General features: G+C 52.6%; 7 protein-coding genes across 7 annotated transcripts; 1 reads left to right on the top strand and 6 right to left on the bottom strand.

The window, feature by feature from the left end:
• Positions 1-1127: 1127 nt before the first annotated feature.
• Positions 1128-3301, bottom strand: car2 (ornithine-oxo-acid transaminase). The gene is made up of 2 exons (XM_025576091.1): positions 2515-3301; positions 1128-2440 (listed from the first exon to the last, which is right to left on the bottom strand). The coding sequence occupies exons 1-2, from the start codon at positions 3022-3024 to the stop codon at positions 1463-1465; spliced, it is 1488 nt and encodes a 495-aa protein (XP_025426465.1). The 5' UTR covers positions 3025-3301; the 3' UTR covers positions 1128-1462.
• Positions 3302-3385: 84 nt separating this feature from the next.
• gpi10 (putative glycosylphosphatidylinositol-alpha 1,2 mannosyltransferase) lies at positions 3386-6499 on the top strand. The gene is made up of 6 exons (XM_025571077.1): positions 3386-3645; positions 3738-4171; positions 4347-4577; positions 4635-4864; positions 4933-5079; positions 5130-6499. The coding sequence occupies exons 2-6, from the start codon at positions 3839-3841 to the stop codon at positions 6433-6435; spliced, it is 2247 nt and encodes a 748-aa protein (XP_025426466.1). The 5' UTR covers positions 3386-3645; positions 3738-3838; the 3' UTR covers positions 6436-6499.
• A 314-nt stretch (positions 6500-6813) lies between these two features.
• Positions 6814-10375, bottom strand: BP01DRAFT_361201 (M1 family metallopeptidase). Its single transcript, XM_025576092.1, has 3 exons — positions 9753-10375; positions 7302-9672; positions 6814-7242 (listed from the first exon to the last, which is right to left on the bottom strand). Exons 1-3 carry the CDS (start codon positions 10217-10219, stop codon positions 7114-7116), a joined length of 2967 nt encoding a protein of 988 aa, XP_025426467.1. The 5' UTR covers positions 10220-10375; the 3' UTR covers positions 6814-7113.
• An 816-nt stretch (positions 10376-11191) lies between these two features.
• BP01DRAFT_308177 (high affinity methionine permease) lies at positions 11192-13119 on the bottom strand (the record flags this gene model as incomplete). The annotated part of the gene is made up of 6 exons (XM_025572331.1): positions 11192-11606; positions 11668-11830; positions 11889-12153; positions 12207-12660; positions 12723-12954; positions 13020-13119. 6 exons carry the CDS (start codon positions 13117-13119, stop codon positions 11192-11194), a joined length of 1629 nt encoding a protein of 542 aa, XP_025426468.1.
• A 974-nt stretch (positions 13120-14093) lies between these two features.
• On the bottom strand, positions 14094-17603 carry atg1 (serine/threonine protein kinase ATG1; the record flags this gene model as incomplete). Its single annotated transcript, XM_025578863.1, has 4 exons — positions 14094-14674; positions 14732-17297; positions 17334-17363; positions 17475-17603. The coding sequence occupies 4 exons, from the start codon at positions 17601-17603 to the stop codon at positions 14511-14513; spliced, it is 2889 nt and encodes a 962-aa protein (XP_025426469.1). The 3' UTR covers positions 14094-14510.
• Positions 17604-17774: 171 nt separating this feature from the next.
• Positions 17775-18795, bottom strand: BP01DRAFT_210616 (uncharacterized protein). The gene is made up of 2 exons (XM_025571078.1): positions 18608-18795; positions 17775-18527 (listed from the first exon to the last, which is right to left on the bottom strand). Exons 1-2 carry the CDS (start codon positions 18636-18638, stop codon positions 17947-17949), a joined length of 612 nt encoding a protein of 203 aa, XP_025426470.1. The 5' UTR covers positions 18639-18795; the 3' UTR covers positions 17775-17946.
• A 1093-nt stretch (positions 18796-19888) lies between these two features.
• On the bottom strand, positions 19889-25687 carry BP01DRAFT_419410 (putative phosphatidate cytidylyltransferase; the record flags this gene model as incomplete). Its single annotated transcript, XM_025579404.1, has 4 exons — positions 23293-25687; positions 22759-22874; positions 22052-22589; positions 19889-21981 (listed from the first exon to the last, which is right to left on the bottom strand). The coding sequence occupies exons 1-4, from the start codon at positions 25649-25651 to the stop codon at positions 19889-19891; spliced, it is 5106 nt and encodes a 1701-aa protein (XP_025426471.1). The 5' UTR covers positions 25652-25687.
• Between the last annotated feature and the right edge of the window lie 1272 nt (positions 25688-26959).

Below are 26959 nucleotides of genomic sequence, written 5' to 3' on the forward strand. Positions count from 1 at the left end.
GGTAAAGTTGGTGCGCCCTCGACAACGGCCGTTGAGAAGATTTACCAAGCGGACAGCTTCACGTCGATAGAGCATGCATTGCGTTGTAATATAATTATATGCGACCGTGGCAACCGTCGGAAATGAGAAGAAGAAAACCGGTTATGCCAGAAAAGAGGGGTTCCTGTTCAGAGATAAATAACCGGCCACCATTGATTGGCCTCGTTCTCTGACTTTGATAGACTTGTGGGAAGCTGGCCAGGCCCTTTTTGATTTCAACTCTCAAAGCCACAAAAGAACGGAGTAGTTCGATATATATAGGTTAGTCCTAGTGCTGTGATTAGTTGTAATCCAGCCTGTTGAATTTTTGAAGTGAACTGGAAGTCCCCGTACCCTGTCTTTACATCTTCGAGCAATGAAATGGAAGATGGAAAGATTCATGGCAGGGGCTAGGCTGACGGCGTGGGCATTGATTGGATCTAGGGGTATTTGCGTTTTCAAAACGTTCTCGAAGCACGAGCAACAAAACGCATTAACTGGGCTTGTCCCTGCTCTCTAGTAGCAAAGTGCAACCCATATAGGCTCCTTGCATTGCATAAATCCGACGATCACGTTCTTAGGAATGTTGCCGCAGTACTTGATGAAATACTCTCCTTGCACCCTTGCAGATCGGCTTTTTCAATTGAGAGCAATATCAATCGGATCCGCGGATCACAGCATCGCCGATACATCGGTCTGTGGAGATGAGATAGAGTCATTAGCAATTATAATGGGTCGTTATTTTCGCAATCTGTGTAACACCAATTCATATGAAACTCACCCCTTGGATGCGCGCAGAGGATGACATATCAGACGTCGAGTCCGAAGGCCATGAACATGAAGAACTCCTGATCAAGAAGAGCCCTTTTTTGTGTCTAGTTAGACCAGGATTTACATTGCACTAGGCGAAAACTGTGCTAGGTAGAAATCAATAGCAGAATGAGGGATTAATGCGAGGTGTTGGTCGAAGAGGGGAAAGAAAGAGGGGGTGGCAGCTGAAGGACACGGGGTCTACAAATCAAGCCCCTCCACCCGCGCGCACAACATGATTTATTATAAGGATCAGCCGACGCTACGTAGAATATTTTTTGAGAGCTTCCATGGAGAAAAAAGTGCTGCTTTCAATTTTGTTGCTACGCACTGCTTTTAATGTCATCGAAAATCATTACAGGTCGTCATCTGCCACGAGATTTGCCCGTCTCGCCAGTCCACTATCCAGCCAGAATAATGCGCCTCCAATGAAGACATCCTGTTGTCGCGGATCGTGACGGGGAAACCTCTCAGGTCGCCAGAAGCGAGCGACAAAGGGCTCCGGGCACCAGTGAGCTTGGACACATTCAAGTCCTGAGTGAGGATGAGCTAGGACTTGGACGTCGACAATAACCAGGCCCCGTGACAGCTCGTGAATGAACAGATCATCGACTCTGCTCGAGAACTTGGCTGATCATGTTCTCCTTGCGTTTCGGCTTTTAGTTTTCAAGGGTAACCTTGACCTTCTTCTCGGGTGGAGGAATGATCTCATCCTCAACCTCACCGGTAAGAGTGGGCAGTTCTCCAACTGACTCCTTGATAATGTCCAGAGCCTTCTGGATTTCCTCTTCTGTGATGACCAAGGGAGGTGCAAGACGAATAATATTCTGGTGAGTAGGTTTGGCCTAATCGATACAGTCAGCAAATCGCCACTATTGATTCCAAATGAGACGGATGGGTTGGAACGTACCAGCAGACCCTTGGACTTCATCAGCATGCAGAGATCCCACGCGGTGCGACCATTAGTCCTCGATTCGTCAATGACAATCGCGTTCAACAAGCCCTTGCCCCGCACCGTTTGAATAATAGGGTTCTGAATGGCCAACAGTCCGTCGCGGAAAACATGACCAAGCTTCTCAGCACGTTCGACCATTTGTTCTTCCTGGATAACCTCTAGAGCGCGGATAGCGACCGCACAGGCCAAGGGATTACCACCATATGTGGATCCGTGAGTGCCAGGCTCAATAGTGAGCATAACATCCTTGCGACCCAGAACAGCAGACACGGGGTACATGCCACCGGAGATGGCCTTGCCCAGCAAAATCATGTCAGGCTTGATTCCGCTCCACTCGTGGCAGAGCAATTTACCGGTGCGGGCAATGCCAGTCTGGATCTCATCGCAAATCAATAGAACATTGTGCTTATCGCACAGGGCTCTAGCCTCTTGCAGGTAATCTTCGTCGGGAACCACGATACCCGCCTCGCCCTGAATTGGCTCCACCAAGAAAGCGGCCAAGTTTGGGCCCGCCTTCTCGAAGGCCTCCCGCAGAGCCGCCTTGTCGTTGTAGGCAATGGGCTTGTCCGTTCCGGGAATGGTGCACCCGATACCGGGGAGATAGGGGCCATAGTTTTCGCGCGACTCGGGGTCCGACGACAACGAAATAGCGGCAAACTATTGTTCACAGTCAGGTTAGCTCCTTTTACTAATTCCCTGTTCTTGGGGGGATGTTTCGCCCGCCCACTTACTGTGCGTCCGTGAAAATTGTTCTCCGCACTCAGAACGAGTGCCTGGTTCTCGGGAATCCCCTTCACCTTATAACCCCACTTTCGAGCGATCTTGATACCAGTCTCGACAGCCTCCGCACCAGTGTTCATGGGCAAGACCATGTCAAAGCCGAAGAACTTGGTGACAAATTCAGCGAAGCGGGGAAAGACATCGTTATAAAAGGCACGAGAACTGAGGGTCAAGCGAGATGCCTGCTCCACAAGCGCGGCTACCAGCTTGGGGTGACAGTGACCCTGGTTGACGGCCGAGTATGCAGACAGGAAATCCAAGTACTCCCGACCCTCGGGGTCCCAGACTGTGGTTCCTTGGGCACGGGCAAAGACAACGGGCAGAGGATGATAATTGTGAGCAGCAAAAGCCTTCTCAGCACTAATAGCCTCCTGAGTGGTGGCGGCGTGGTAGGAATGGACGCCGTCGGCACCGTTGGAGCCGTTGGCAGGCTTGATGCCCTTAGTGGCTTTGGTGGCCATGGTGGAAGACAACTGATAAAGGGGATGAGAAAAGTTTGATTGTATTATGAGGCAAGAAGAAAAGAGGGTTGAGGTATGAGGAGGAAGCAGAGAAGAAAGGAAGAGTTGAGGAGCGGGTCAGACGAGGGAAGATATAGGAATGCGCGGGTGGGCACAAACAGGCAAATGTAGCGAGGCAAACAACAGGCGAAGAGGTGGGGGAAAAAGGAATTGTTCACCGGCCGAGGAGCAATGGACAGAGGAAAACGAAGACGAACATAACCAAGAGGCAGAATTGGTGCAGATGGAGATTCTGCGGAGTTGGAACTAGACTCCTAAGTGCAAGTCTACGCGGATGACCTCTAAGCGCAGGTGTACCCGGGGGTGGTTTGTATCTCTCTGACTAAGCCCCGGAATAGGGTGAAGCTCGATCCACTTTTTGTCTGTTCCAGTGTCCACTTTGTCCACTTTGTCCACTTTTGTCCACTTTGCAAATCCTCCCTTTTGAACCCAGTCAATCCAGTGACGCTCATTGCATTACAACGACTCAACTACACCTCATCGCTGATGCGTCCCACGCTACGCCACTCCTTATCGGTTGCGCGGTGATTGGTGATCGATCCTTATCGCCAAAAGCATCAAGTACGAGTACCTAACTTCCAGCAGTGTTACTCTCCTGCAGCCCACCGTTTAGTGTCGGCTCAATTACATCACAATAACAACAAGATCAACAGCAACATCATTTATCATCCATTGCCGTCATTTCCATAACTCTATTTCCCACAATCTGGGGATCATATCATCGCGTCCCTGACCAGGTCTCCACCAGCACAATATGTCAGGCCGATCAAAAGCCTCCTCCTCCTCCTCCTCCTCCTCCTCTTCTTCTTCCATCTCGCTGGGCTCTGGCTTTCCTTCGGATGACCCCGATGGCCCTTTGTACTTGCCTCGCGAACTCCGACCGCGAACTCCCTCTTCCTCTCCGCCTCGCTTTCCCTTCCTCCCTTCTCCGCCCGAGACTCTGCCCCTCTTCCTCTCCTTGCTTGCCTTTCGTCTTGTAAATGCCTTAACTACCCGCACCTTTTTCCAACCCGATGAATACTTCCAGTCTTTGGAACCAGCCTGGCAGGCCGCCTTTGGTCCGGATCACGGGGCATGGATCACTTGGGTAAGTCCCCTCCTTCCACCCGTTCTTTGTCTTCCGCTATTGGCGGATCCCATCTGCACCCTTACGGCATCGCTTCCCTTTCCCACCCTCCAACTTCAGCACTATCGTTCGCTCATACCACATCTCCGGCCCGATTTGTTGACTAATAGCTTCACCACATGGTGTCATCTCACAGGAGTGGCGGCACCAGCTGAGATCCTCGCTTCATCCTCTACTCTTCACCGTTGTGTATTCCGCCGCCAGCGGGCTCGCGCGCGCTCTGCATCTCCCTCTTGCATGGCAGGCAGATGTTCTCATTGCCGCCCCGAAGGCGGCGCAGGCCGTTATCGCAGCACTCGGAGACTATTATACCTGGAAGTTAGCTCGCTGTGTCTACGGCCTAGCCAGTCCAGAGGCCTCAGCCGTAGTACGTATCAGATTACTACTTGACATGTGCAGCGCGGAAAGCTAATCGGGAACTCAGCTGGCGCTGACCGCTCTTAGCCCTTGGCAATGGTTTTGTTCTACTAGGACACTGTCCAACTGCCTGGAGACAACACTCACCGCTGTTGCTCTCAATTTGTGGCCGTGGGAATGGTCGGTAGCCCCAAAGCCGACCGCCCAACCCAGGACAACTGGCCGGATAATTCCCAGGCCCTGGGACGTGGTCATTGAGGGCCAACGGGCTCAACACGATGAGGTGGTTCTAGAGAGGTATGTTATGCTCTTCGTCAGATTTAGTATGCACGAGTGGATGGCTAACGTACAAATCTGGCGAAAAGGCTGAGACGTTGTCTCCCGCTCGCAGCTCTGGCTTGTATCCTGCGGCCCACCAACATCTTGATCTGGCTGGTTTTAGCAAGTGTTGTGTTGCATCGCAGCACTTGGGCGCGAAGGAGACTTCTAGCTCGTGAGGCTGGCATTTGGGGGTGAGCCGTCTTCAAGCTGCATCATGAATCTACACTAAAACCTCCTATAGCTCTGCAGTTCTAGCTGTATCAGTCGTGGCAGATCGACTGTTTTATGGAACTTGGACGTTACCGCCTCTCCGCTTTCTTTACTTCAACATTGCCCAATCTCTAGCTGTATTCTATGGGGGCAATGATTGGCATTACTACCTTTCCCAAGGGTACCCTTTGCTACTCACCACTGCGCTCCCTTTCACTCTTGTGGGCTTATATCGTGTTTGGACACGCTCGGATGCAGCTGACAACACTAACCTGCAAGTTCAAACGCAGACCCAAATGCAAATTCAATTGAACTACATCTGCCTTCTCTTGCCTCTTATACTCTCACTGATCTCTCACAAGGAGGTGCGATTTATCTACCCGTTGCTGCCAGCGCTGCATGTCTTGACTGGCCCAGTCCTGGTGGACTTTTTCGGACCCGCGGTAACACAGTCAAGTGGCAAGCACATTCCTCGACGGCTTCTTCTGGTGTTTCTCTTGCTAGTCAACATTTTCATCGGGCTTTATACCACCACATATCATGCATCTGGGCCCAATGCCGTGCTTTCATACCTCCGAGACCAGCGGCAGCTCCACGGCTCTAGAAACATGGGCAATATTAATGGGCCGGGCATCACCGCTGGCTTCCTCATGCCATGTCACAGCACCCCCTGGCGATCACACATAATTTACCCCTCCATCAATGCCTGGGCATTGTCCTGCGAGCCTCCCGTTGGCATGAATGCGACCGAAAAGGCCGTGTATCGGGACGAAGCTGATCAATTCTACGATGACCCTTCCGGATTCCTGCGTGCCAATATGGCCGGTGGGTTAGGCTATTTTCCCCGGAGACCGAGCTATGAGGTCCCTGAACGGCCCCGCTCGTCTCAACAGTCCGAGAAGATTTCCAAGCACGACTGGCCTGATTACCTTATCTTTTTTGCCCAAATGGAACCTACGCTCAAGAAACTGCTTCGCAGTTCCTCATACGACGAATGCTGGCGTACTCATAACACCGATTGGCATGATGACTGGCGTCGTCAGGGCGATATCGTGGTCTGGTGTCTGGACCCATCCGAGCAAATGGACTGGCGGGCCACGAAACGGGCCCGCCAACTGCAGCAGCGCGATCGTATATTTGACCGCATTGTCGAGACCATCAAGAAACAAAGTTTAGGCGGCAGACCCCAGAGGTGGTATCTCGGCCGCTGGACAGCCTCGCGTCCCCGGTCTTCGTCGTGGTCATGGTTGTGGCCGTGGTATCAGCAGCCCAGACGTACTGTGCTCGGATTTGAAGTTCCGAGCTGGTTGGATCGCCTTTGGGATTATGTTTGGTGATAGCAGGTAGTAGCACTTTTTCTCCTTTGTTTTCCCCTCGAAGTGAACACGTATACCCATATCTTGTGTCACCGTGTACTTTCCATGTCTATAGCTCGGCTCGTGCTTGTAGTGTTCCTGGTCAGCTTCACTTGCTACTACTGTTCGCTCTTGACGGCTTACGCTTGTTGTTGCACATACTTGAGCCTTCTATTATCTCATGACATATCACTTCCAAATGTCGTTGAGACCAAGGAGTACTGTAATTGAAGATTCTTCTGTGAAATATATTCCAGCCTGACATAAAAGGGCTTTGTTCTATTACCGCCGTTCCTCTTGTCACATACATTTGCCGGATTACGGGGTGGTGTCCGGCTACCAATCACGTGCCCACCAAGCGTGCCCGATGGCTATCCCAGTACAGCGGTCGCTGTCTTGATTACGCATGCACGTCGAAGAAGTAGCAGAAGGTGTCATGACATGGAAAGCATAGGTTGGAGTGAAGAGTGCTGTTATATTTGGTATCTTTGGAAGGGCCTTAATGAAGAAGACCGAATCAATGTACTATCTGTCCAGAAAAGAAAGAATTATACTACAACTGATGAAGGCGTATGTGTAAAACCCTGGCAGGGTCCTGCGTCCGAATCCGCAATCGCGAGGAGTTGCCACTACTCCGGAGATGCGAAGGAGATGTGTTGCTCACAGCTTACCACCCTGCAGGTAGCCGTTGGTCTTCAACCAGGATCCCACATCAGCACGGTCGCGCTTGACCCAATTGACCTTGGCACGAATGGCATCCAGGCTCTGCTCGACGGCACGGTCGAAACCCTGATGAGGGATGTCAGTAAAGTGGAATCAAATAAGTGGCAAGGCAGAATAGTGATTACCTTGGTGTCCTTGGCCTTGAAGAATGCCTCAACCTCCTTCAGCTGCGCCTCCGTGCAGAAGCTGGCCGTGCTCAGCTGGATGACAGTGCCCAGCATACCCAGAGATGGGGGCAGGCGCTTGAAGATGGAATCCCAGTTATTCGTCAACCAGGTCCAGCGGGCCTCGATACCGTTGGTGTGGCTGCGCAGGCCACTCAGGGGCATGTAGATGTCCTGGTTCTTGACCTCGTCCCCGCTGGCCAGTTCCAGGGTGCGCTTGATCAGAGCCGGGTCCTCGGCCGCACCAAGGCAGCGGAGGGCGGTGGTCTTCTCATCGGAGGTCGGAGCGTTGCGGAACCGGTCCAAAACGATGTTGTACTCCTTCTCGCCGCCCTTCTTCAGCACGATACTGAAAACGCTGCCACGGATGTTAGGGTGGATGGCGTTCGCATCACCGGCCGCAAACCGCTCGAACATCTCGTGAGCCGCCTTGACGACGACAGGATCCTCGGCCGAGCCGGCGCTACCAAACATAAGAGCCTTGAACTGCTGCAGGATGTGTCCATCCTTGTCGGAGAACTCCCAGCCGAGCTCATGGGCCTTCTCGCTAACCAGGGAACGCTGGAAAGCCTTGAGGGCATCCTTGCTGGAGGCATCTTCGAACAACCAAGCGGCCCGAAGAGCACCAATGCGAGTAAGGATCTCGTTCCACACGACGAACTCCGACTCGCTGTCGAATCCCTTCAAGAGAGACAGAAGCCCGGAAGTGCTTTGGAAACCAGATGCAGCAAGCGCACCCGCGTCGGCGATCATACCAGCACGGTCCTCAACAGTCAGCAGGCCATTTTTGGCAGCTTGTCCCAGCTTAGTGAGGCGTTCCGGAGTGTAGGACGTGCGATAGATGGCGGAGTGATCCGCGTTGAGCTTGAAGAAGTCGAGATCAGGGACCTTGAACTCGCCTTCCCGCTCGCTGAGCATGGTGTCTTCATCGAGGCCCTGCTTGGTCCGCAGACCCAAGATGACTGGATAGAGTGTGGTGTCCTCCTCAGGGCGGACATCGCCCGTACGCAGGAAGCGGTTCTGCTTGAGTTTGATGGACGAAGTCTTTGCATCCTCAGAGACAGTAACGACGGGGAATCCCACATTCTTGGTCCAGATGTCCATGACCTGCTCAACGGGCTTGCCACTAGCATCGGCCAGAGCAGACCACAAATCACCCGTCTGGGTGTTACCGTAAGCGTGCTTCTTGATGTAGTTGCGGACACCCTGCAAAAACACGTCCTCGCCCATGTACTTGGAGATCATGCGCAGGACGGACGAGCCCTTGGAGTAGGAGATAGCGTCGAAGATCTGGTTGATCTCGTCGGCCCGCTTCACAGGCACCTCAATGGGGTGACTGCTGCGGAGCGAGTCCAAAGACAGAGCGCTCTGCAGGTTATCGATAACGTAAGTCTGCCAGACCTTCCATTCGGGATAGAAGGCGTTACAGGAGTACCAAGACATCCAAGTAGCAAAGCCCTCATTGAGCCAGAGACCATCCCAGAAGTCCATGGTGACCAAGTTCCCGAACCACTGATGAGCTAACTCGTGCTGGACGGTTTCCGCGATGCGCTCCTTACGGGCCGCACCGCTGGTCTTCTCATCCAACAGAACATCAACAATACGGTAGGTGATTAGACCCCAGTTCTCCATAGCGCCAGCGCTGAAGTCAGGAATAGCCACCATGTCCATCTTGGGCAGGGGGAATTCACTGTCGAACGCCTTCTCATAGAAGGCCAGGGTGCGGGCAGCCAGATCGAGCGAGAAACGCCCGTGCTCAATGTCCTGATCAGGGGTTGCATAGACGCGGATCGGAATGCGGAACGCGTTGGTCTCAATATAGTTCAGGTGGCCGACAATGAAAGCGACGAGGTAGGTAGACATGAGCGGAGAGGTGCTGAACTTGACCGCCTTCTTACCGCCGTCGACCTCGGACTCAGAAGCAACATCCATGTTGCTCAAGCAAGTCATACTCTTGTCCGCGACCAGAGTGATGGTGAACTTGGCCTTGAGTGCTGGCTCGTCAAAGCAAGGGAAGGCCCGGCGAGCATCGGTGGGTTCCATCTGCGTAGTAGCAATGTACTTGGTTTCACCATCGGCGGTCTTGTAGGAGGAGCGGTAGAAACCGGCCATATTATCGTTAAGCACACCAGTGAAGGTCAGCTTCAGCTGGGCAGAGGAGCCAGCGGGGATGGTCTCAGAGAACTTGACGGTAGCCACCTGGGTGTCCTGATTGATGGAAACCTCGGGCTGAGAAGCAACGACAGAGCCTTGGGCAGAGACGACGGCATTGTGGATCTTAATCTCGTTGGAGTTGAGGGAGATGGAATTGGTATCTTCGGTGACCTGAAGGCTACAACCCCGTGTCAGCTCAAGCTTCAGCTCACCCAGCGGCGCAGCAATAAGAACGGATGTGGGGGAGGGAGCACATACTCAATGACGACAGTGCCGTCATAGCTAAAAGCTTCGAAGTTGGGCTCGAGAGTCAAGTCATAGTGAAGGGGCTTGACGTTGGTGGGGAGGACCTCACGACCGTGGGTGATGTTGGTCGAGCCCGACACTTCTCCACGACGTGTTCCACACATCCTGCGACAAGAGCAATAACGTTTCTGGAGCTTGGGAAGGGTAGTAGAGCGAAGAGGTGACCGACGAATAACGGGAGCGGAAGGAGGTGTAGCAGTGAGGGATGGGGAGGAGGACGAGGCCGAAGTGAAAGAAGAGAGAGAAGAGATAGAGGAAGAATGAGTGGAGAGAGAAGGTAAAGTAGAGGAGGAGGGGGAGGGGGAGGAGGGGCAGAGCGCAGCAACAGCAGCAGAGGCGGAGGGTCTGATGCTGCTGTTGCTGGCAGCGGAGCACCGGCGAAGGAGCGGTAACCGTCGGGCTGAGGTAAAGCGTCGCATAATGTTTATGACTGAACGGATAAGAGACGGGATTGCGAAGAACTGGGAATTGACGAAGCTCAACCGAGGCAGGAATGCCCAAACAACGAATGAGGAGAGTGACCGGGGATTAGAGCCAACTCAAACAAGAGCAATTGTGCTGTGCATGGATTGAGAGCAATAATTCCTTCTTGGATTCTCTTTCAGACAATGACTGAAAGAAAGGCAAAAGACGGAAGAATTTCCCCCTGTCGAGAAGAGCAGGCGGTGAGGGCTCTGAGGCTGCTGTATTGTGACGCCCGTATTACGGTCATTGGCAAATGGCACTATGCCTCATTCGATAACTCTTCAGGGCTGGACAGCGCCAGGGCTTCTCCGCATCACATGAGACTGCTCAATTCTCCCATTCAATTATTTATTGCTGCTCGGTTTTCCTCTCCTCTCCTTCCCCTCATTCATAATTCTACGCAAGCCAACCACCGCCGTGAACCCCATTCTCTGATGGTCTACGGCGGTTCCGCTGGCCCTCCGGGGCCGGTGGTGCTTGCCAGACGGTGCTCCAGCCAGTTTGAGGGGTTCATGATTTGGGGTACGCGTCAGTCGTGCCCTTCCCGTGAATGGGCTTCCATAGAGGTCTGGGACATTTATTCTGTGAAGTATGGTAGCGCAACGCCACTCTAGCCATGGAGTCTATTTCTCGAATGATCAAGTATAGTATAACAGAATCGAATGTTGAATGAAATACTAAAAAGAAAGTGCCGAACCATGTTTGCTGCTTCCATCCCGTGTAAAAATCGACAAACCCCGTCCGTGAAATAACTCCGCAGGAATGTGACGAAATAAGGTATTAAAACATTGTGATTATGCCAGAAGCGGCTATGATGTTGAATCGTTCCTCATAAAGCATCAAGCAACAAAGAAAGTCTCGACGATTTGGGCTCCGGTTGTTGCTCGGACCCAACCTCGCGGACCCAAACAAACGCGCGGGCGCGTCTAGTGCTGCGGTTCAGAGAGCTGCGCAGCCTGGTTTATAGGCATCTTAGTGAACACGCTTCTGGACCAGCCGTCGGCGTCAATCACAGATTCCTTGACCAGTATGTATCCTCCGAAACGGGGCATCAGAACCGCCCACACCACATAGTAGATGGCACCAAGCGCGAAGATACCCAATGCCACCACGCAATGCAGGTAATACGGAAGGCTCTGATACACACTTTGACCCGCGCTGGGCGGGATGTAGGGGGCGACCACCAAGAACACATTCGACAGGAAGAAGAAGATGGTGACCGGTAGGGTGGCGCGGATGCCTGGGGCCCAATCCGGGAACTTCTTCGCCTTGGTCAGATAAATGTAGATCAAGCCAGCAGACACAAACACGTTGACAATAGACAAGGGATACGTGATAAGGCTAGAGACATGCCAAGTCAGCATCAAATAGCAAGGCCAGAGAAAGTGTGGCAGATACTCACTTGACCAAAAAGTTATAAGCGTCGCCGGGAGGGGGCGCCAGAAGAATGATGACAGACACCACCCAATGCTCGAAAAGACCAGTGGCTGGCGAGTTGAACGGCCGGTTACTGGCCCAAAACTTCGACAAGGGCAGAACTCCCTCACGACCCAGAGCCTGAACAACTGCAACCATTGTTAGGCAACTTGTCTTCTAGAACCGACTTAGGTGGGGTTTACGTACTTCGTCCTTGCGAGAAGATCACAGATAAGACATTACCGAACGCCGACAAAGCGACAAAGACGGACATAACCTTCTCTGCCCGCGCACCAAACATGTTGCCGAAGAAAGCGGCAGCAACTGTCTGACCAGACGACAAGAATTGCTCTCTGGGCACTGCAGCAAAGTATGCGATGTTGCATAGCATGTAAAGAATGCCCACGGAACAAATAGCGATTGGGGCTGCGATCTTCAGGGTGCGGGTAGGGTTCTTGGTCTCGCTCAGGGCCTGTGAAGTTTAGCAACCGTTCCATGAGAGAGAAACAAATTGTGGGGACTCACATAGTTGGCATTGGAATAACCGATGAAGGACCAGATAACATTATAGAGAGCCATGACGATACCGTATCCGGTGTCAGTGGTGCCCTCGAAGGCATTTGTGAAGTTGTGGGGAGGGTTGTCGATCTTCATGTGGCCAGCAAGAGCCACCCAACCGGTCACGACGACGAAGACGATGATGACAAGCTTGACAACTCCCAGGGCATTTTGAAGCATGAGACCCCATTTGACTGCAAAGGAATGTATCAAGAAAGCTACCGTGATACAGGCTAATCCGATGCCGCGTTGATTCCAGCGTCCCACCTCGACGTCGGCGGCATTGAGGATGTACTCGCCAAAGACGACGCTGTTACTTGCAGCCCAACCCAGCAGAACAGCATACGAAGCATACATGGCGGTTACCAGGAACTTGGGCTTGGTAAAGACATATTCGAGGTAGTTCTTTTCACCACCGTTCCTAAGCTATGTTAGCATTGCAAGCAGTAACCCTTCGTGGTAGGCTAAGGCAAGAACACTCACTTGGGAATCGCCGTACCCCATTCGAGGTAGACGGCAGTACCGGCCATGGCAATCAAAGTACCGATGACCCACATAATCAGTGACAGGCCGACACTACCGGCCAGAGAAAGAATGGTGCTGGGGGTGGCGAAGATACCCGTACCGATGACGCGGTTGAAGATCAAAAAGGAGGCACTGATCACACCGATCTGGCGGCGGTCGTCAGGAGTAGCCTCAAAGACATTTCCTTCGTCTGTAAGTCGTCGATTAGAATCAAAACATGCCAGGAAGATTGCCCGCGAAGGGGGACAATCATACACAATCCAGAGACACCATCAGTCCTCCGAAGACCATCCTCAACAGGCTTGCCGCCGGAAACAGGCACCTTGTAGCCTGACTCGGGTTCAAGATCACCCATGACGAGGTTGATACTGAAATGAACCACAGAGACTCGTTTTTGAGCGTGCTGGAAAAGCCCCGATGTGGGCGCAGGATATATAGTGTGGGATGTAAATGCCCCGAGACCGAGAAAAGAGCGGTTAGTAACGGAGGCGTGAGACCGTCAGATGGGATGGTGTGCTGAGACTAAATGTGATGCAATCGAAGGCAACCACCCCAGCAGCAACTCCGAAAGGTCAGGCTGTCAGAAGGCTTGTCTGCGCAAGATGAGGCAACAATCGAGTGGCCAATGAAAGAAATAATGAATGAGTATAATGTTTAACCTGCAAGCGCGACTGGAATCTATGTCCTGGTCCGGGCACAGCACCCAGCTAGTATACCAGTCGCAGCGAAGAATCTTGAGTGGGAGGCAGCACTCTAGATTGATCACTGGTGATCACGAAAGTCAACGAAGAAGCAAAGAGAGGAGACCACGGGGACAAGAAGAGATTCCCCGAGGAACAATGGGAAAAATTTCATGCAGAGTCGGGCGAATCCATGTGGATTTGGCGGATCTCCGCCGTACGTCCAGCGGGCCATGGCTGTTGTCTTGGTTCTGGGCAGTGGGCAGTGGGCAGTGGGTTTAGTACGTCGTGAAAAGGAAAAAAAGTTGGCTGACGGGCGGAACCCGCGGTGGATGGATGGAAACCGCTCCAACCCCTGGGACTTTGGCACAATCTTATGACACACGCAAATTGAGCACGCCATTGTCCCCCTGCGATGATGAGTTAAAGTTAGGTAAGGTTCTGGATCATTCTGAAACATCGATGGGGCAAAAACTCAACTCACCATTAGCCAGGAAAGCATTCTCTTGTCCGCAGGACTCAGAAAAGAAGTAGAAGAACAAGAACGAGTGGAAACACAACCTAGGATCAGAACAGAAAAGTAAAGTTCCTAAATAAAGTTCCTCTGATTAACTGTATATACAAGAACAGCTTCATGTGACGGGCAGTCCGTATCTGCATCTAGAAGATCCATCAATTCCTTCCACCCAAACTCCGTGATCCTAAGGCAATATCGTCATTCCATATCCAAATGATGTGTGCGTATGTTTGGCAATTTGTGTGTGTGTGTGTGTGTGTGTGTGTGTGTGTGTGTGTGGTGTATCTTTCCCAGTACAAACGCCGAACAGAAATTGGGCAAAACTCCACGGGAACATGGATGAAATAAAACAAACTCCATATGGTCGCAGTAACGCGTATATAAAGAAACCAACCAGCTATAAGATAAGGAAAGAGAATTGAAAGAAAAGCGGAAACGAGGAGCATAGAGAAATAAAGAGGGAGGGAAAATGTCAGCCGTGACTCGCGGGCTGTAATGGAGCATGGTCCAGCATGCTCAGACGAAAAGGTGTTCGAAAACCGACAAAATTCATTTGGGCGGCGTGGCTCCAATTGCTTGAGCAACTGGTGATGCAAAGGTGGTGGGAGCTATTTTGCTCGGGCCGCTCGAAGGGGGCGTCACAGTATGCCGCTTGGAGATGATGGCCAACTTTTTGCGTAGGGATGCCAATCGTCCCCGGATGCTAGACACCACTATGACACGTTAGTAAAATCGGGAAATCTTCTAGAAAACAAGAACCGAGAACCTACAGTTGACCACCACCTGTCGATCTTCCGCTTGGACACCATCTAGTACGGTTCGGTCGCTATTTCTCTGGCTTTCGGCTTTGGTGCCGCTACTCTGTCCGGCCCGAGACCCTTCATCTTCATCTAGGACGGCCTCTAGCATTCGGATTGCCGTAACGTAAGCGATTTCACACCCGGCAAGGTCTTCTCCCGTGAGTTCGTTAATCGCTGCCGCGCGACTCATCTCCCAGGCGCGGTCATACATTAATTTCTCGGCCGTCACACCCGAACTGACAACAACATCCCCAGGTGCACCAGAGCCCAGAGACGAGGCGACTGAGTAGTTACTGGGGTGGCTGGGATGATCCAGCGGTAGTCGTTTTTGTCCTTCAATCAGTTTGAGGCGAACGAATTCGGCTTTCTCGAGCACCTCATTAAACCGATTGCGCACCCACTGCACAACGTTGTTGATCCGGTTGCTGACTAGGGTGCTGGTGGTATCTCCCTTGCTGCCCGCCGACTCGCTGAACGCTTCGGCCCGAGTCTTGCGGGTCCACCAGGCGTTTGCAATATCCATAGATTTTGCCAGCAAGGAGAGCGCTTTGACGTAGAGAACCAATGCTTCTTCTGATAGTGTCACAACGGCGTCCGCCGTCAGTCCAATGTCGGTGGGATCTGTAGTCTCTGGCTGAACTGGTAAAGTCGTGGTCGCAGGGTTATCTGTCTGAACAGAAGGAGCCAAAGGAATAAGCTGCTTGTATTTGACTTCGGCAAATCCGTAAACAACGTCACTGCGAGTGGCACACTCTTCGAGCTCTTGAACAATCTTGCCGTCCTCATCTAACGTCGCGCTCGTCCTGGCATTGTCCCCAAGGACGACTAAGCTCGTTTGAGGATTGGGATAAGCGGGAAAAGGATTATAAGCCAACGGAGGAGAACGTCCGCCTTTTGTTATCGTCAAGGGTGGTGAAAATCCCATTCCAAACAAGCGGCCGCTGGCCATATTGAGGGCTTTGGATATAGCTGACGTGGCAGAAGTCGGGCTTTGTCCGTACCGTCGCTCATAAGAGTTTTGGCGTATGTGCGCAGAATCAGCACGAGAGCGCCCGGTGATCATCTGCATCGCCTTGCTGGGAGACGCGTGTGGTGATATACTGGAAGTTGTCGGTACACCCTGCATTGTTGCTGCGCGCCGTGAGAGCACACCCCCTTGGCCAGGCCGAGAAAAGCCCCCTTGGATTCGAGGACTATGGGCCATTTCATCAGCAAAAGCATTGACCTCCACTGCCCTCTTCTCCACAAGCACATAATCTCGCTCAAATGCTACTTCTTGCGCTGCGCGCTCGCGCTCTTCTTTCGTCTTGTCCGCCGATCTATCCACCTGCGGAATACCAGATGGGGCAGTCTGGCTTCGCTGACGCTCAATGGGCGTGGCAGCTGCACCCCGTTCAGGCGGCTCCTGGTGAAGATGAGCCTGAGCATCTACTACAGGACTAGGGTAGCCTGTCGCTGATGGATACTCTTTTGCAATAGACAATGGTCTATTAGCACTGCGCATAGTCTTACTTGGAGTACCGGGACGCGAAGTCTGTGCAATCGAGCGTCGAGCAACTGGATACGTGGAAGGCTCCACACGGTCGTCAGAGTAGGGAACTTCTTTCTGGCGGACCGTTGCCGCTACAGGGGTCAGCTCCGGCCGTGGTTCCGGGACAGGCGCTGTCTCGGTAGCTGGTGTACCCACGGATGAACGACGGTACGGCGAGGATGCATCATCGGCTATCAAACCAGGGATAGGACCCGTGATAATTCTGCTCTCAAAGAAGTCCGCAAAGTTCAGTCTTTCTACCGGGTTGCGTTTCAACAACGCTCTGACTAACGCTTTGATCTCCTCAGACGCAGGGTTTTCCTCAGGAAACTTGATCCTATCCTCTCCCTTTTCGATTTTGCGAAGCAGCTCGACATGATTCGATGCCCGGAATGGTGCTTTTCCAACAACCATCTCGTATAATACCGTGCCCACAGACCAGAGGTCGGCCTTAGCATCATACTTTTCGTACCGGAGAATCTCGGGAGCCATGTAAAGAGGAGAGCCGCACAAGGTCTCCGCAAGAGACGTGGCTGGAAGGGACCGCGCAAACCCAAAATCGGCTATCTTCAGCATAGGCAGCGATTCAAGTCCTGTCGTGGGGCTGAAGGAATCTTCGCTGCCCTTGAACGGTACAACCTGGGTTGTGCCTGAGCGGTAAGATGATGGTGATGGGCAAAGGAGCAAGTTCTGTGGTTTAATATCACGGTGGATAAGATTCCGATCTCGAAGAAACTTGAGAGCGCTCGACAACTGCTTGAGGAAGTGACGGGTCACAACCTCGTTGAGAGCGCCACCTCGAGGGTTTGGATACTTGGAGATCATCTCTCGCGTATATCGGTGGTCACCCAAGGTATCTCGACGTTTGATGAACAGAGATAGATCGCCTAAGGCACAGTACTCCATCACGAGATGAATATGAGATGTAGACTCATGGCAATCAATAAGAGCCACGATGTGGGGATGGTATAAGCCCTTGAGAATCTGGATCTCCGACGACAAGTTCTCCCTTAATTTCTTGTTCAGCTTGGACAGATTGACAGACTTTATTGCCACGAAGGTGCGAGTTTTCTATGGAACGACACTTGATTAGCAAGGGCTCTATGAAGCTTCAATTTGAACACCGATAAAGATCCAGCCTCGACGCTAGCGCGATTTCGGGCAGCGACATGGCAAACATACCGTATGAACACCTTGGTAGACAGTGGCAAAGCTTCCTCGGCCGATCTCGTCCAACCGTGTATAGCGGCCGATGGGCATCTCGGCGTGGGAAGGCTCCCTGGACCTTCTCGAATGACTTGTTGACGCCATGATCGCGACGGGGCGAAGTCAATGTATGAATAAGGACCCAGCGACGCCCCGTTAACCTACAACTACCTCAACAAGAAAAATGACGACGGTATCTGATGGATGAGGCCCATCAGGGGAGTGGCAAGCGATATTGACGAGGATCGGTGATAATAAAATACTAGACAGAGAAGACGGGGACAGCGATAGATATGGTTGAGAGAATAATGGTCGACCGCGACGGAGTGGAGCTAGTCAAGGAACGCCGGGCAGAGCGGCAGGGAAGCGCAGGCGACAGGACAAGGGATAGGTAGACGCTTTCTACCTGTTCGACAGGGTCTGGGTGTAGGAGAGGGGAGGGATCGACTCAAAGGTAGTGGATAGGTCGAGAATAGGTGTCGGCGTCGTAGGAAGCAGGAGAGCGGTGAGGCGGATAGACGGGGGTGTGTATGATAGGATGGAGGCGACAGCTACAGGGGGGTGGTTGGGCGTGGCCTAAGCTGTAGTGCTGATAGACATATACTAAATTCGGCAGATGAGGTATGTCGTTGTAGGTCGCGGCGTGAAAGTAAATGAAGGACGGATGGCAAATAAGAGTGCAGCTTGGACGATGAGGGATGAAGAAAGAACAAGAACAAAGAGTAGGTTCGTAGATAAAGTCGAAGGCCACGAAGACAAGGGATGAGGAGTGATGACTGAAGAATGGGAAAAAGAAGAAGGGAGGGGGAAGAGGAAGTAAGAGAATAGAGAGAGCGAGAGAGAGAGAGAATGATGTGATTGATGGGGGAAGAAAGAAAGGCGGGAACAGCAGCTGGACCGTGGGACCTGCAAGCAAGCATCGTTGTACTCCGGGCGAGTACTTCAAGAGTCTCAGACAAGAGTCGGGAGGAGGGAAGGGGAGCGTGACCGCCGATAAGATCATCATCCATGATAGATTTGGGGAATGACCTTTCAGAGAACAAAGGCGGTCAGCAGGGCGGCATATCCTCAAGTGGTTCTCGTACTCCACCAGTATCTTACACCCTTACCTACAAAGGACTCTTTATACATACGATACATCCAGGGGGAAAAAAAAATAAAAAAGGAAAAAAAGAGGGAGATGGGTTTTGACTGTTGGAAGTAATCACACACTGATCATTGTGAAGCAGAGCAGGGGAGTGCAGTACTACACAAGTACACTCCAATGCTGCTGGTAGGAGTAGTAGTATCTCCAGACAAGATAAGACGTGGACGGAACAGGATGAATCCGGGGGACACCCGATAACGATTGATCCATGATGTATTGACTACCAAAGTTGCTGGCCTGAGGCCTGCCAGCTGATAAGTGACTCGACCCATTTCGTGCCTTCTACTCAGCCACTTGCCGTATTGTCAGCCAGACAGATCATCTCATTGATCAGCAGCAACTGACTGCCCGGGCACTGCAACTAATGCCTCCCCCCACTCTTTACCATACTACCTGGTTACAAGGCCATCTGGTGACTCAAACCACTGACTCTTCACTACTCAGTTACTTAACCTAACTAACTAACTAGTTCTTATTCGAGCTTGCTCTCAAAAAAAAAATGAGTCAACCATCATGGCACCTAACTTACAATAATCAGGAATTGCCACTTGGAGGAAAGAGACCTCGGATCCATCCATCCATCCATCGCGAACGGGCTGATAAGCTCAGACTAACCGGTACATACAATCCAGCCAATTGATGGGGCAGGCCTTGTCCACAGTCCACACCTTGCTGGCTGATCCCCGGCTAAGCCCATCTAAGTAGTCCTCCCCCCAAAGTCTCCAGTCAGTCGGTGGCGATCGACAACAGCGCAATCCCGCCCGGCACGCAGCAAAACGTCCCTGAGCGACCGAGGCTTCCTAGCTCGTCAGCTAACTTGGATTTAGGCTAGTGTAAAAGACGACAAAGGACGATTCAGTTTACAGTACATGCAGCAAATGGGTCCTTCAAGGGTGCTGCCTGATTGTGGAGATGGTGTGCCTTTGGCACAGTGGCACTGTCAAGTCTTTGCTCTATGTTGTTGGGATTGTGTATTGATCATTCGCAAGCGAAGCATGCCATGACCAGCGAGACCAGCTAGTCTTCCACGTCATCACCATCAGTTAATCTGACACCTTATCTATGCGTCCGCGAGTAACCCGAAGCAGGAACTGTACAAAAAATAATTGTAAAAACAATTTGAAAAGGAAAAGCCGGAGGCCTCTGCTGCGCTTCGTCTCGTGGGGTATATAGCAAAGCAGACATCGCCGAAGCTCTCCTCCAAAGCAGGCTGTAACCATTCCCTATGTCAATTCGAACAGCATCAGATACCGAGCCCTCTCACTAACAGCCACAGCACAATTGGGACAACAACATTATCATTGCACCCGGTCAGAATCGCTTCGGTTGCGCTGGTCCCACCGGCTGCGAGAATGGCTTTAAAAACTATTAGCAGCCAGGGGTATACGAGATTCGCTTCGTCGCGTCCGTCCGTGTGCCATTGGCCCAGGGTAAGCCAAGTCCGTGCAAGGATCAGCCCGCTGGTTACAGCGACTGCAAAAGCCACGCTGCCCTCCAACGATTTCCCCCCGCCCCAGAACCATTTTCGCCGGCCGACCCGGCGACCGATGAGGGAGGCCGCCGCGTCTCCCATGCCGACACATATAATGCCGCTCACCATGCTGACGTCGCGAGTCATTGAATTCCAGCCCTCCCACGGATATTCTCCTATCCGAGATACATCGGCCAGTGAGAGCCATAGTGGAATAGAGCATCCAATGAGAAGGAAGATATGGGAGACAATGACAGGACCACGATGATCGCGACCGTCCACGTAGGGCGCTAGGAAATACGTCAATGGCCGGGAGATCGGTGGCAGCTGAGAGGCTCGGAACAAGTCGAGGAGCAGGAAGATAGCCAAGGCGAGGCTCAATGCGAGAGCACAGAACAGGGGGTCAATGTAAATGGTCGGAAGGAACATTAAGACCATCATCCCATGGAAAACCTTGCGTCGGGTGTCGACCTCTGCGATTGGACTGAGTTGTAACACAACAGCCAAGCCGGTTACCAGTACCAGAACGCAATAGGCAGCAATCAGGAGACGCGAATTAGCCTCCCCGAATGTATCCTGCCGGAGATGCTCAACCCAGCCGAGAGCACAGGAGGCGTTCGATAGGTCGCCATCTAGGCGAGCCGGGAGAGGTATCCAGTATTCCAGACCCCACATGAGGACCCAGAATCTGAACGCAGAAATATTGCCAAAAAGGTAACCAAGCGCCCACCCGAATGGCTCCCTTTTCTGCAATGCTTGACCACTGACGTAATGCCGAATGGGGACCATAATGATGGTCAAAATAGCGAGGTAGATATACAGGGCATACAACCATTTCCGTACTTGAGCTTGGGGTACAGTGAGCGACAGAAAAGAGGCAAGCCCGGGAGCCATTGATCGCTTTTTCCGGCCTCCCGGTGTAGTCCTGACTTTCTCTGCCCGCTTGACATCATCGAGGCTCGAAAAGGTATGTCGTCGACGATGCGCAGTCCTGGATCGCCGGCGTGTACCATTCAGGCCCTTGGTCTGCTTAGTGACACTGAGCCCTTGAGATGGCGTTTTCTCCCGCGGATCAAACATTGTTTTGCGAGAGACAAGCACGAAGTGTCCGTCAGGCGAGTCACTATCAGAAAGTGTATCATCTGAGGACCCTGTTCTGCTGAGCTTTTGACAAAGTTTGTGATCAATCACATTGAAAATACTGCGAGGCGACTGCGAAGCACTAGGGGAGCGTCGGAACTTCCATGTCGGGATTCGAGCTAAAGCAACTTCCCATCGAAGAACCCCCCGGCAAACGATGAAGGTGCACATGCCACCTAGCCATAGCAAGGCCTTGAGTATTTCCGCCTGGGGAGATGCCGCGAATAAGTAGAGGTTGATTAAAGCGATAGTTAGGAGCTGCAGTTCTGCGGGAAGGATGCTGGTAGTCAACAGGAAATCTAGAGTGGGTATCAACGCTTGATGGAAAGGGAAAATAAGAGTCAGGACCTCCGCGTCCAAGCCGCGAAGAGTCAGTGGCGTCGGCCATGAAGGACCGGCCGATAGATGCTCAGAAACGATAATCGGGATCAACGTGACCAGCCAATGGACGACACTATGACCGTGGACCCATTCGCGCAGAGGAACAATCTGAGCAGGGAGCGACGAAAGACTGAGAAGAATATTAGGTAGTATCAAGTAGGGGTTGTGATGCGCCAGAGACAACGAAACGTAAATGGGTATCAGTACGGGATAAAGCAATGGAGCCGGATCGAAGGCGGAAGGAACGACAAAGGTGAACAATCGAGACAGTCGCATGCGGCCATCACGATGCAGAGGGTACGCGGTATAGAGGCCGATGACAAGGAAGAAGAAGGCCGCGAGCTCTGCAATTCGTTGCCGTAAAGATCAGCCAAAGACCAAACCTCAGATGCACGTAGGAAAGATGTGGCATACCCTTTTGCCAGGCCCAGGCGGCCGCTCTTGCATCCTCCTGTCCTAGAACGACAACACCCACAGAGAGTAGCAAGGCAGTTTCTAGGAGCCTTTGTAAGACAGCTACTTGTTTTCTACGGTATTCTCGTTCCCGTAGTTCGGCTGTCCCTACCCCCGCATCATCTCCAGAGCTTTGTCGGGAGCTCCGCGATATGGATCGTGTTATCGACGGCCACGGGCGCAATCCCGGGAGCCACTGATCAATCTCGCCTGCACCATGAACACTCGAGCGCAATCCTTTGCGCGGTCGCAGCGGGGGTGCTGGTAGTCCTCTTAAGAGACCCGTACTTTCATCGTCTGCTTCTGTGCCGCTGTCACTGGAAGTCCGGGGCCAGCGGGGAGGCTTTGATCGGTCACCAGGATCCGCAGACAGCGAGGGACTGTGCGAACCCGGACGAGCGTAAGGATGTGGGGATCGCGATAATTGTCGGAAACTATCAAAAGCCTCGGGGTCCGATGCAGGATCTTTAATAGGAAGTAGCCCGTCTTCCTCCTGGCTCTGTGTTGAGGTCATAAGTGATGCTGATCAGACCGTCTGGTTCTTATAGCGCGTACGTCATGTCGATAAACATATGATGAGAGAAGAAAAGAGGGTCTAGGGGCCAGGATTTGAGATTAGCAACTGCTCCGGATTTCAATTAGCACTTTTGAAAGAACAAGACGCATACCGAACGAATTGGCCGTGAGACTAAATGGTGTGTTGGGGAGGGCGCAGATGGAGGAGAGGATGACAGGGAAGTTGTTATCGCGGGAGGAATCAACAGGCGAAAGCGGGTTTTTTTCGCTTATCACATGCCGGCTCCAGCGGGCACGTCAGGCGCGCATCAGGAGATGGTAATAAAGGAATGAATGAAGCCCCCCCTTTCTTCCATTCTTCTTTAACTCCCTGGTCAGATTCAAGCCGTCAGCCCACCTGCACCGGGGCTCTTGTCCCGAATGATCCCATTTGATCCATATGGCATGCCGGCCGGATAGAAGTGATTTCGCTAGCTAATGCCTTCATTATCAAGCCATCCTCCCCGCATTGGTGTTGCTACTTAATCTATGTACAGGTCTTCTCTACTGCATTGAGATAAATGGCATCAACTCGGTGCAAATCCCTCAAATCCGAATGTGCATTCATATCAATCTTGTCCTTTCGAGTCTCAGCGATCATGCAGACAGCTGCGTCTGGACGATAATCCCAGCGGCCAACTGCCGACCCTTCGAGCCCCAAACCGATTTGCAAGGAATGATTTGGCCCCAGGATGGGTCTTTCGACAGTGGCTGGGTTGTATAAATAGTTACATGAGGGCTCTTAGGTTCTTGCGTGAACTGCTGCAGAATCGGCCGGAGGCAAGATTCAAGGCCAGACCCTGAGGATTGTGCTTTCACTTCGATAGCAATGTAGCCCATATTGTGGCCTGTAGTCACTACAGTCTGTTGTCCACACTCTTTCTCTTCGGTGGTTATGTTGAGTTTGTCGCATCGGAGCCCAAGACCCTGCCACTCGATATCGCTCCCTCGCGGCAACTCTTCTACCTGCACAGCGAAGAAGGCCGGGACCGCAGATCCTTCCGACTGCACCACGTCGAACCGTGGGAGCTTCGGTTTCGAGGCATCCATTACTTGCTCGTGGGCTCGTCCGCCGTACTTGAGGTCCCAAGCATCCAGACCCGACCCGTCGTCGACGTCTTCTTCCTCTTGTTGACTGCTGTGCATCGTCTCCCACAAATTCCAGGCGATCTTGGCTCTCTGGCTGATGTGGTCCGCTCCTCCCAGGAAAGCGACGGCGCCTAACCACCAGTCCACGTGCATAGCCGCACCAATTCTCCATAGATGTTGGAGCGAAAGCACTGCCCGCGAAGAAAAGCCTTTGAACCAGGTTTGCTCGGAACCATAAACCTCCATCGAGGCCGGCTCGAGAGGAATCTGCCCAGCAATGTATACCAGCTGCTCGAAACCCTGCATAGGTGTCGACATGGCCTGTGAATACGGTCCGATATTGGCGGGAGCCCAGTAGGAGCGAGACTGAACATGAAGGCCTTGCCGGTCATCTCTGGGTCCCAAATCCACCACAGCCGACACCATGACATTCACCCCTTCTGGTAGGCTATCACCGCAGGCCACTGTAGCTCTCGCGGGGGGGTTTGGCTTCTTGAACATGGAGATGTAGATGGAGTTCATCAAGGGGAAATCTGACATAGAGCGAAGTAGCACTGTAGTGAAAACAATATCAGCCGTCGTCCGAGATTCCTCGCGGGTCGAGGAGCGCAGAATCGCCTGGATCTTGTCCGAGATCGCCTTCATCTGTTCACCAGCGCCAGGACCAGCCTCAGGCGCTGTGACGTTAGCAATTATCCACGTTCTGCCCTCCGTAGTCTGAACAGTGTCGAGCCCATCACTCCAGACCCCCGGCGCCGCATGCTCGAGACCCTCCCCCTTGTTGTGCTCTGTAGTTCCCAGCGCAACCTCAACCTCCAACACAGACCCCAAGACCTCCTCAAAACGCTCATCTAACAGGTCCGGTCGCCTCACACTCTCTGGACCGCTGGAAGCGTCCCCCTCTCCACCCTCCTTACCCACACACGTCGCTCCCTTCAACTTCACGAACCCAACACCGCCATCCCCCACACACCCCTCCCACCCAGCAACCTCGATCTTGGACTTCCACAACCACGACGGCCCATCTAACGCCAAAGTCTCATACTCGCCGCCCTCTCCCAGAACCGCGCCTCTGAGATCCCCAGCGTCCGCAAACCTCCGCATCCCCTTGACGATCCGGGCCCGCACCCGCCCGTCTGCAGCGGCCACATCCCCCCAGAGAAATCCCTCATCCAACCCACCCGACGCCACCTTGATGATCCTTGCCTCGCATCCGGCAGCAGCCATATCCTCCAGCAGACCTGCCTCCGGCGCCCGTCGCCGATCCGGTAGCAGGGGGTACTGCCACAACCAGGCCAGGGGCACCAGGCCCAACCGGGCGGCCACGTTCTCGATGCGGGTGCGCTGGTAGGTCGAGAGGATAGCGCCCGCGGAGACGGCGTTGGCCTCCGGGTGGGCCTGCATGATCCGTCTCAGGAGCGGGATCAGAGACTCAGTTTCGTCCTCCTCGGGTTCCTCGTTGTTTGGGTGGTGGCGGTGATGGTTGCAGTTACCGTCGAGAACGACAGCGGACTCGGCCATCTGATCCTCAGCTTGGAGTCGGTAGATTCGAGACGTGTCGACCGCGCCGCCGCGGATGGGTTGGCGGTAAAGCGGGATGCCGAGGGCGGTCTCGTAGAGAGGGATAATGCTGTGGCCGATGGTTTGGTACATGAAGCTGTCGAGGTCTTGTTCCTCTTCTTCTGCGACATCTTGTGGCGGGATAGACGAGGGCGATGATGGTGGTGGTGTGGTGGGGACAGTTTGCTGCTTCCTGGCTGCTGGGTGCAGGTTCGCTAATGCGACCACTTTGTGGCCGTTGCGGATGCAGTGAAGGAGCGAATAGAGCGAGTCTTTCCCGCCAGAGATAAGCGCAATGACATTGAGACCTGAACCTGGTGGTGGAGCTGGTGGTTGGGGCTGCGATTGGGGAGGCATGACTCCTTGTATGGTGTAGTTGCCCGACACGAGAAGTCCGGTAGGTTGATGTGAGGGAGGGGTAGAAGGTCTTTTTCGCGGTGGTGGATCTTCGGCAACCCCCGCAGACAGTAAGTCCGTGGTCCTGGATTTAGGAGACAGAGTGGGTGCGCGGCAAAATCAAACAAGTGTGAGCATCAGACGGAAGACTATCACTTGCCACTGGCCATACTCGTTCGGACTTGAAATTGTGGAACATCAAGTTTTCAAGCATTGTTCCTGAACCAGAGAATCGTTGAAGCATGGAGTGGGTGACGTCGAGATCTGCCGAGGCGGAGTGCTGCTAAGATAAGCTCCAAGGGCGGATCAAATCCTCTACAACTACATACCACAGAAACACATAGATTACTCCCTCATCTATAGGATCTCGATGACTCACAATTCTCAATTATCACAAGCTGTGTTGCAGAACGAATGTGACGACGCTCAACACACCCAAAATGGCAGATATGGGAATATTATGCACACTGGAGATGCTAACAAGTGATAGAGACGGAAAGAAAAGGGGGTATGCGCACAGGGGTATGAGGCAACGATTGGGGAAAGCTATTAAAGTATACAAGTGACCAGCACAGTACTGCACAGGAGCAGATCAAAACAGGGTGGGTGGAAATAGGGGACAGAGAACGGTAGATCAACGAGAAGTATGTAGAAGAAACAATAAAGAGAAGATTGGGATGGGATGAGGTACACGAAAACAAGTGGCCGGACTCCATCGGGAGGGTCCGAGCCATTCGCAATGAAGTTGAGGATGTTGAGACAGAGAGTAGAAATAGAAAGGGGATAATGAAGAGAAAGAAAATCAACCCAAATCACCAGTGCCTCAATGTAGAGTCATCATGCACGCGCTCTATTAATTTTGGTCCAACCATGGACTCCCGATGTGCGCCCATGTTCCATTGCCGCCGGTCTAATGCTTCGCCAAAATCGATGCCTTGAAGTCACATTTGGCTTCAATTGACTTCAAGGCCTTTGTCAAAAAAAAAAATAATCCATGCACCTTTACCTTTCTGGTCGCCGCCAGAATCAAAACCCGGACGCCATTCTGCAAAGAGACCCAGTCAGACCAAACTTGGAGCTGGATGGTCATTTATAGTATGTGATTAAGTGATGTAGAGGAGCTCCTGGTCACATATCATCATGACGGCTTGCAAGCCCAATCGACAAGCCGCTCAAGCATCCGCATCACGCTTGCGTTTCTTGGGAGCTCGACGATCAGCAGATGGCGTCTCGGTAAAGCTCTCATCAGACGAGTCGCTGGAGGTTGAC

This window comes from Aspergillus saccharolyticus (genome assembly GCF_003184585.1).
Source record: "Aspergillus saccharolyticus JOP 1030-1 unplaced genomic scaffold BP01scaffold_67, whole genome shotgun sequence".
NCBI lineage: Eukaryota > Fungi > Ascomycota > Eurotiomycetes > Eurotiales > Aspergillaceae > Aspergillus > Aspergillus saccharolyticus.

What these genes read in the sequence shown, in the direction of transcription:
- BP01DRAFT_361201 (XM_025576092.1), bottom strand. Translation starts at nt 10,219, where the DNA reads ATGCGACGCTTTACCTCAGCCCGACGGTTACCGCTCCTTCGCCGGTGC. An exon ending in GACGGCACTGTCGTCATTGA is followed by an intron (nt 9,673 to 9,752) that starts GTATGTGCTCCC and finishes ACGGGGTTGTAG; the next exon opens with CCTTCAGGTCACCGAAGATA. An exon ending in TCAAGGCCAAGGACACCAAG is followed by an intron (nt 7,243 to 7,301) that starts GTAATCACTATT and finishes ATCCCTCATCAG; the next exon opens with GGTTTCGACCGTGCCGTCGA.
- car2 (XM_025576091.1), bottom strand. Translation starts at nt 3,024, where the DNA reads ATGGCCACCAAAGCCACTAAGGGCATCAAGCCTGCCAACGGCTCCAAC. An exon ending in ACAATTTTCACGGACGCACA is followed by an intron (nt 2,441 to 2,514) that starts GTAAGTGGGCGG and finishes TGTGAACAATAG; the next exon opens with TTTGCCGCTATTTCGTTGTC.
- gpi10 (XM_025571077.1), top strand. Translation starts at nt 3,839, where the DNA reads ATGTCAGGCCGATCAAAAGCCTCCTCCTCCTCCTCCTCCTCCTCCTCT. An exon ending in GATGAGGTGGTTCTAGAGAG is followed by an intron (nt 4,865 to 4,932) that starts GTATGTTATGCT and finishes TCTGGCGAAAAG; the next exon opens with GCTGAGACGTTGTCTCCCGC. An exon ending in CGTGAGGCTGGCATTTGGGG is followed by an intron (nt 5,080 to 5,129) that starts GTGAGCCGTCTT and finishes AACCTCCTATAG; the next exon opens with CTCTGCAGTTCTAGCTGTAT.
- BP01DRAFT_210616 (XM_025571078.1), bottom strand. Translation starts at nt 18,638, where the DNA reads ATGTATCGTATGTATAAAGAGTCCTTTGTAG. An exon ending in GTATAAAGAGTCCTTTGTAG is followed by an intron (nt 18,528 to 18,607) that starts GTAAGGGTGTAA and finishes GTTCTCTGAAAG; the next exon opens with GTCATTCCCCAAATCTATCA.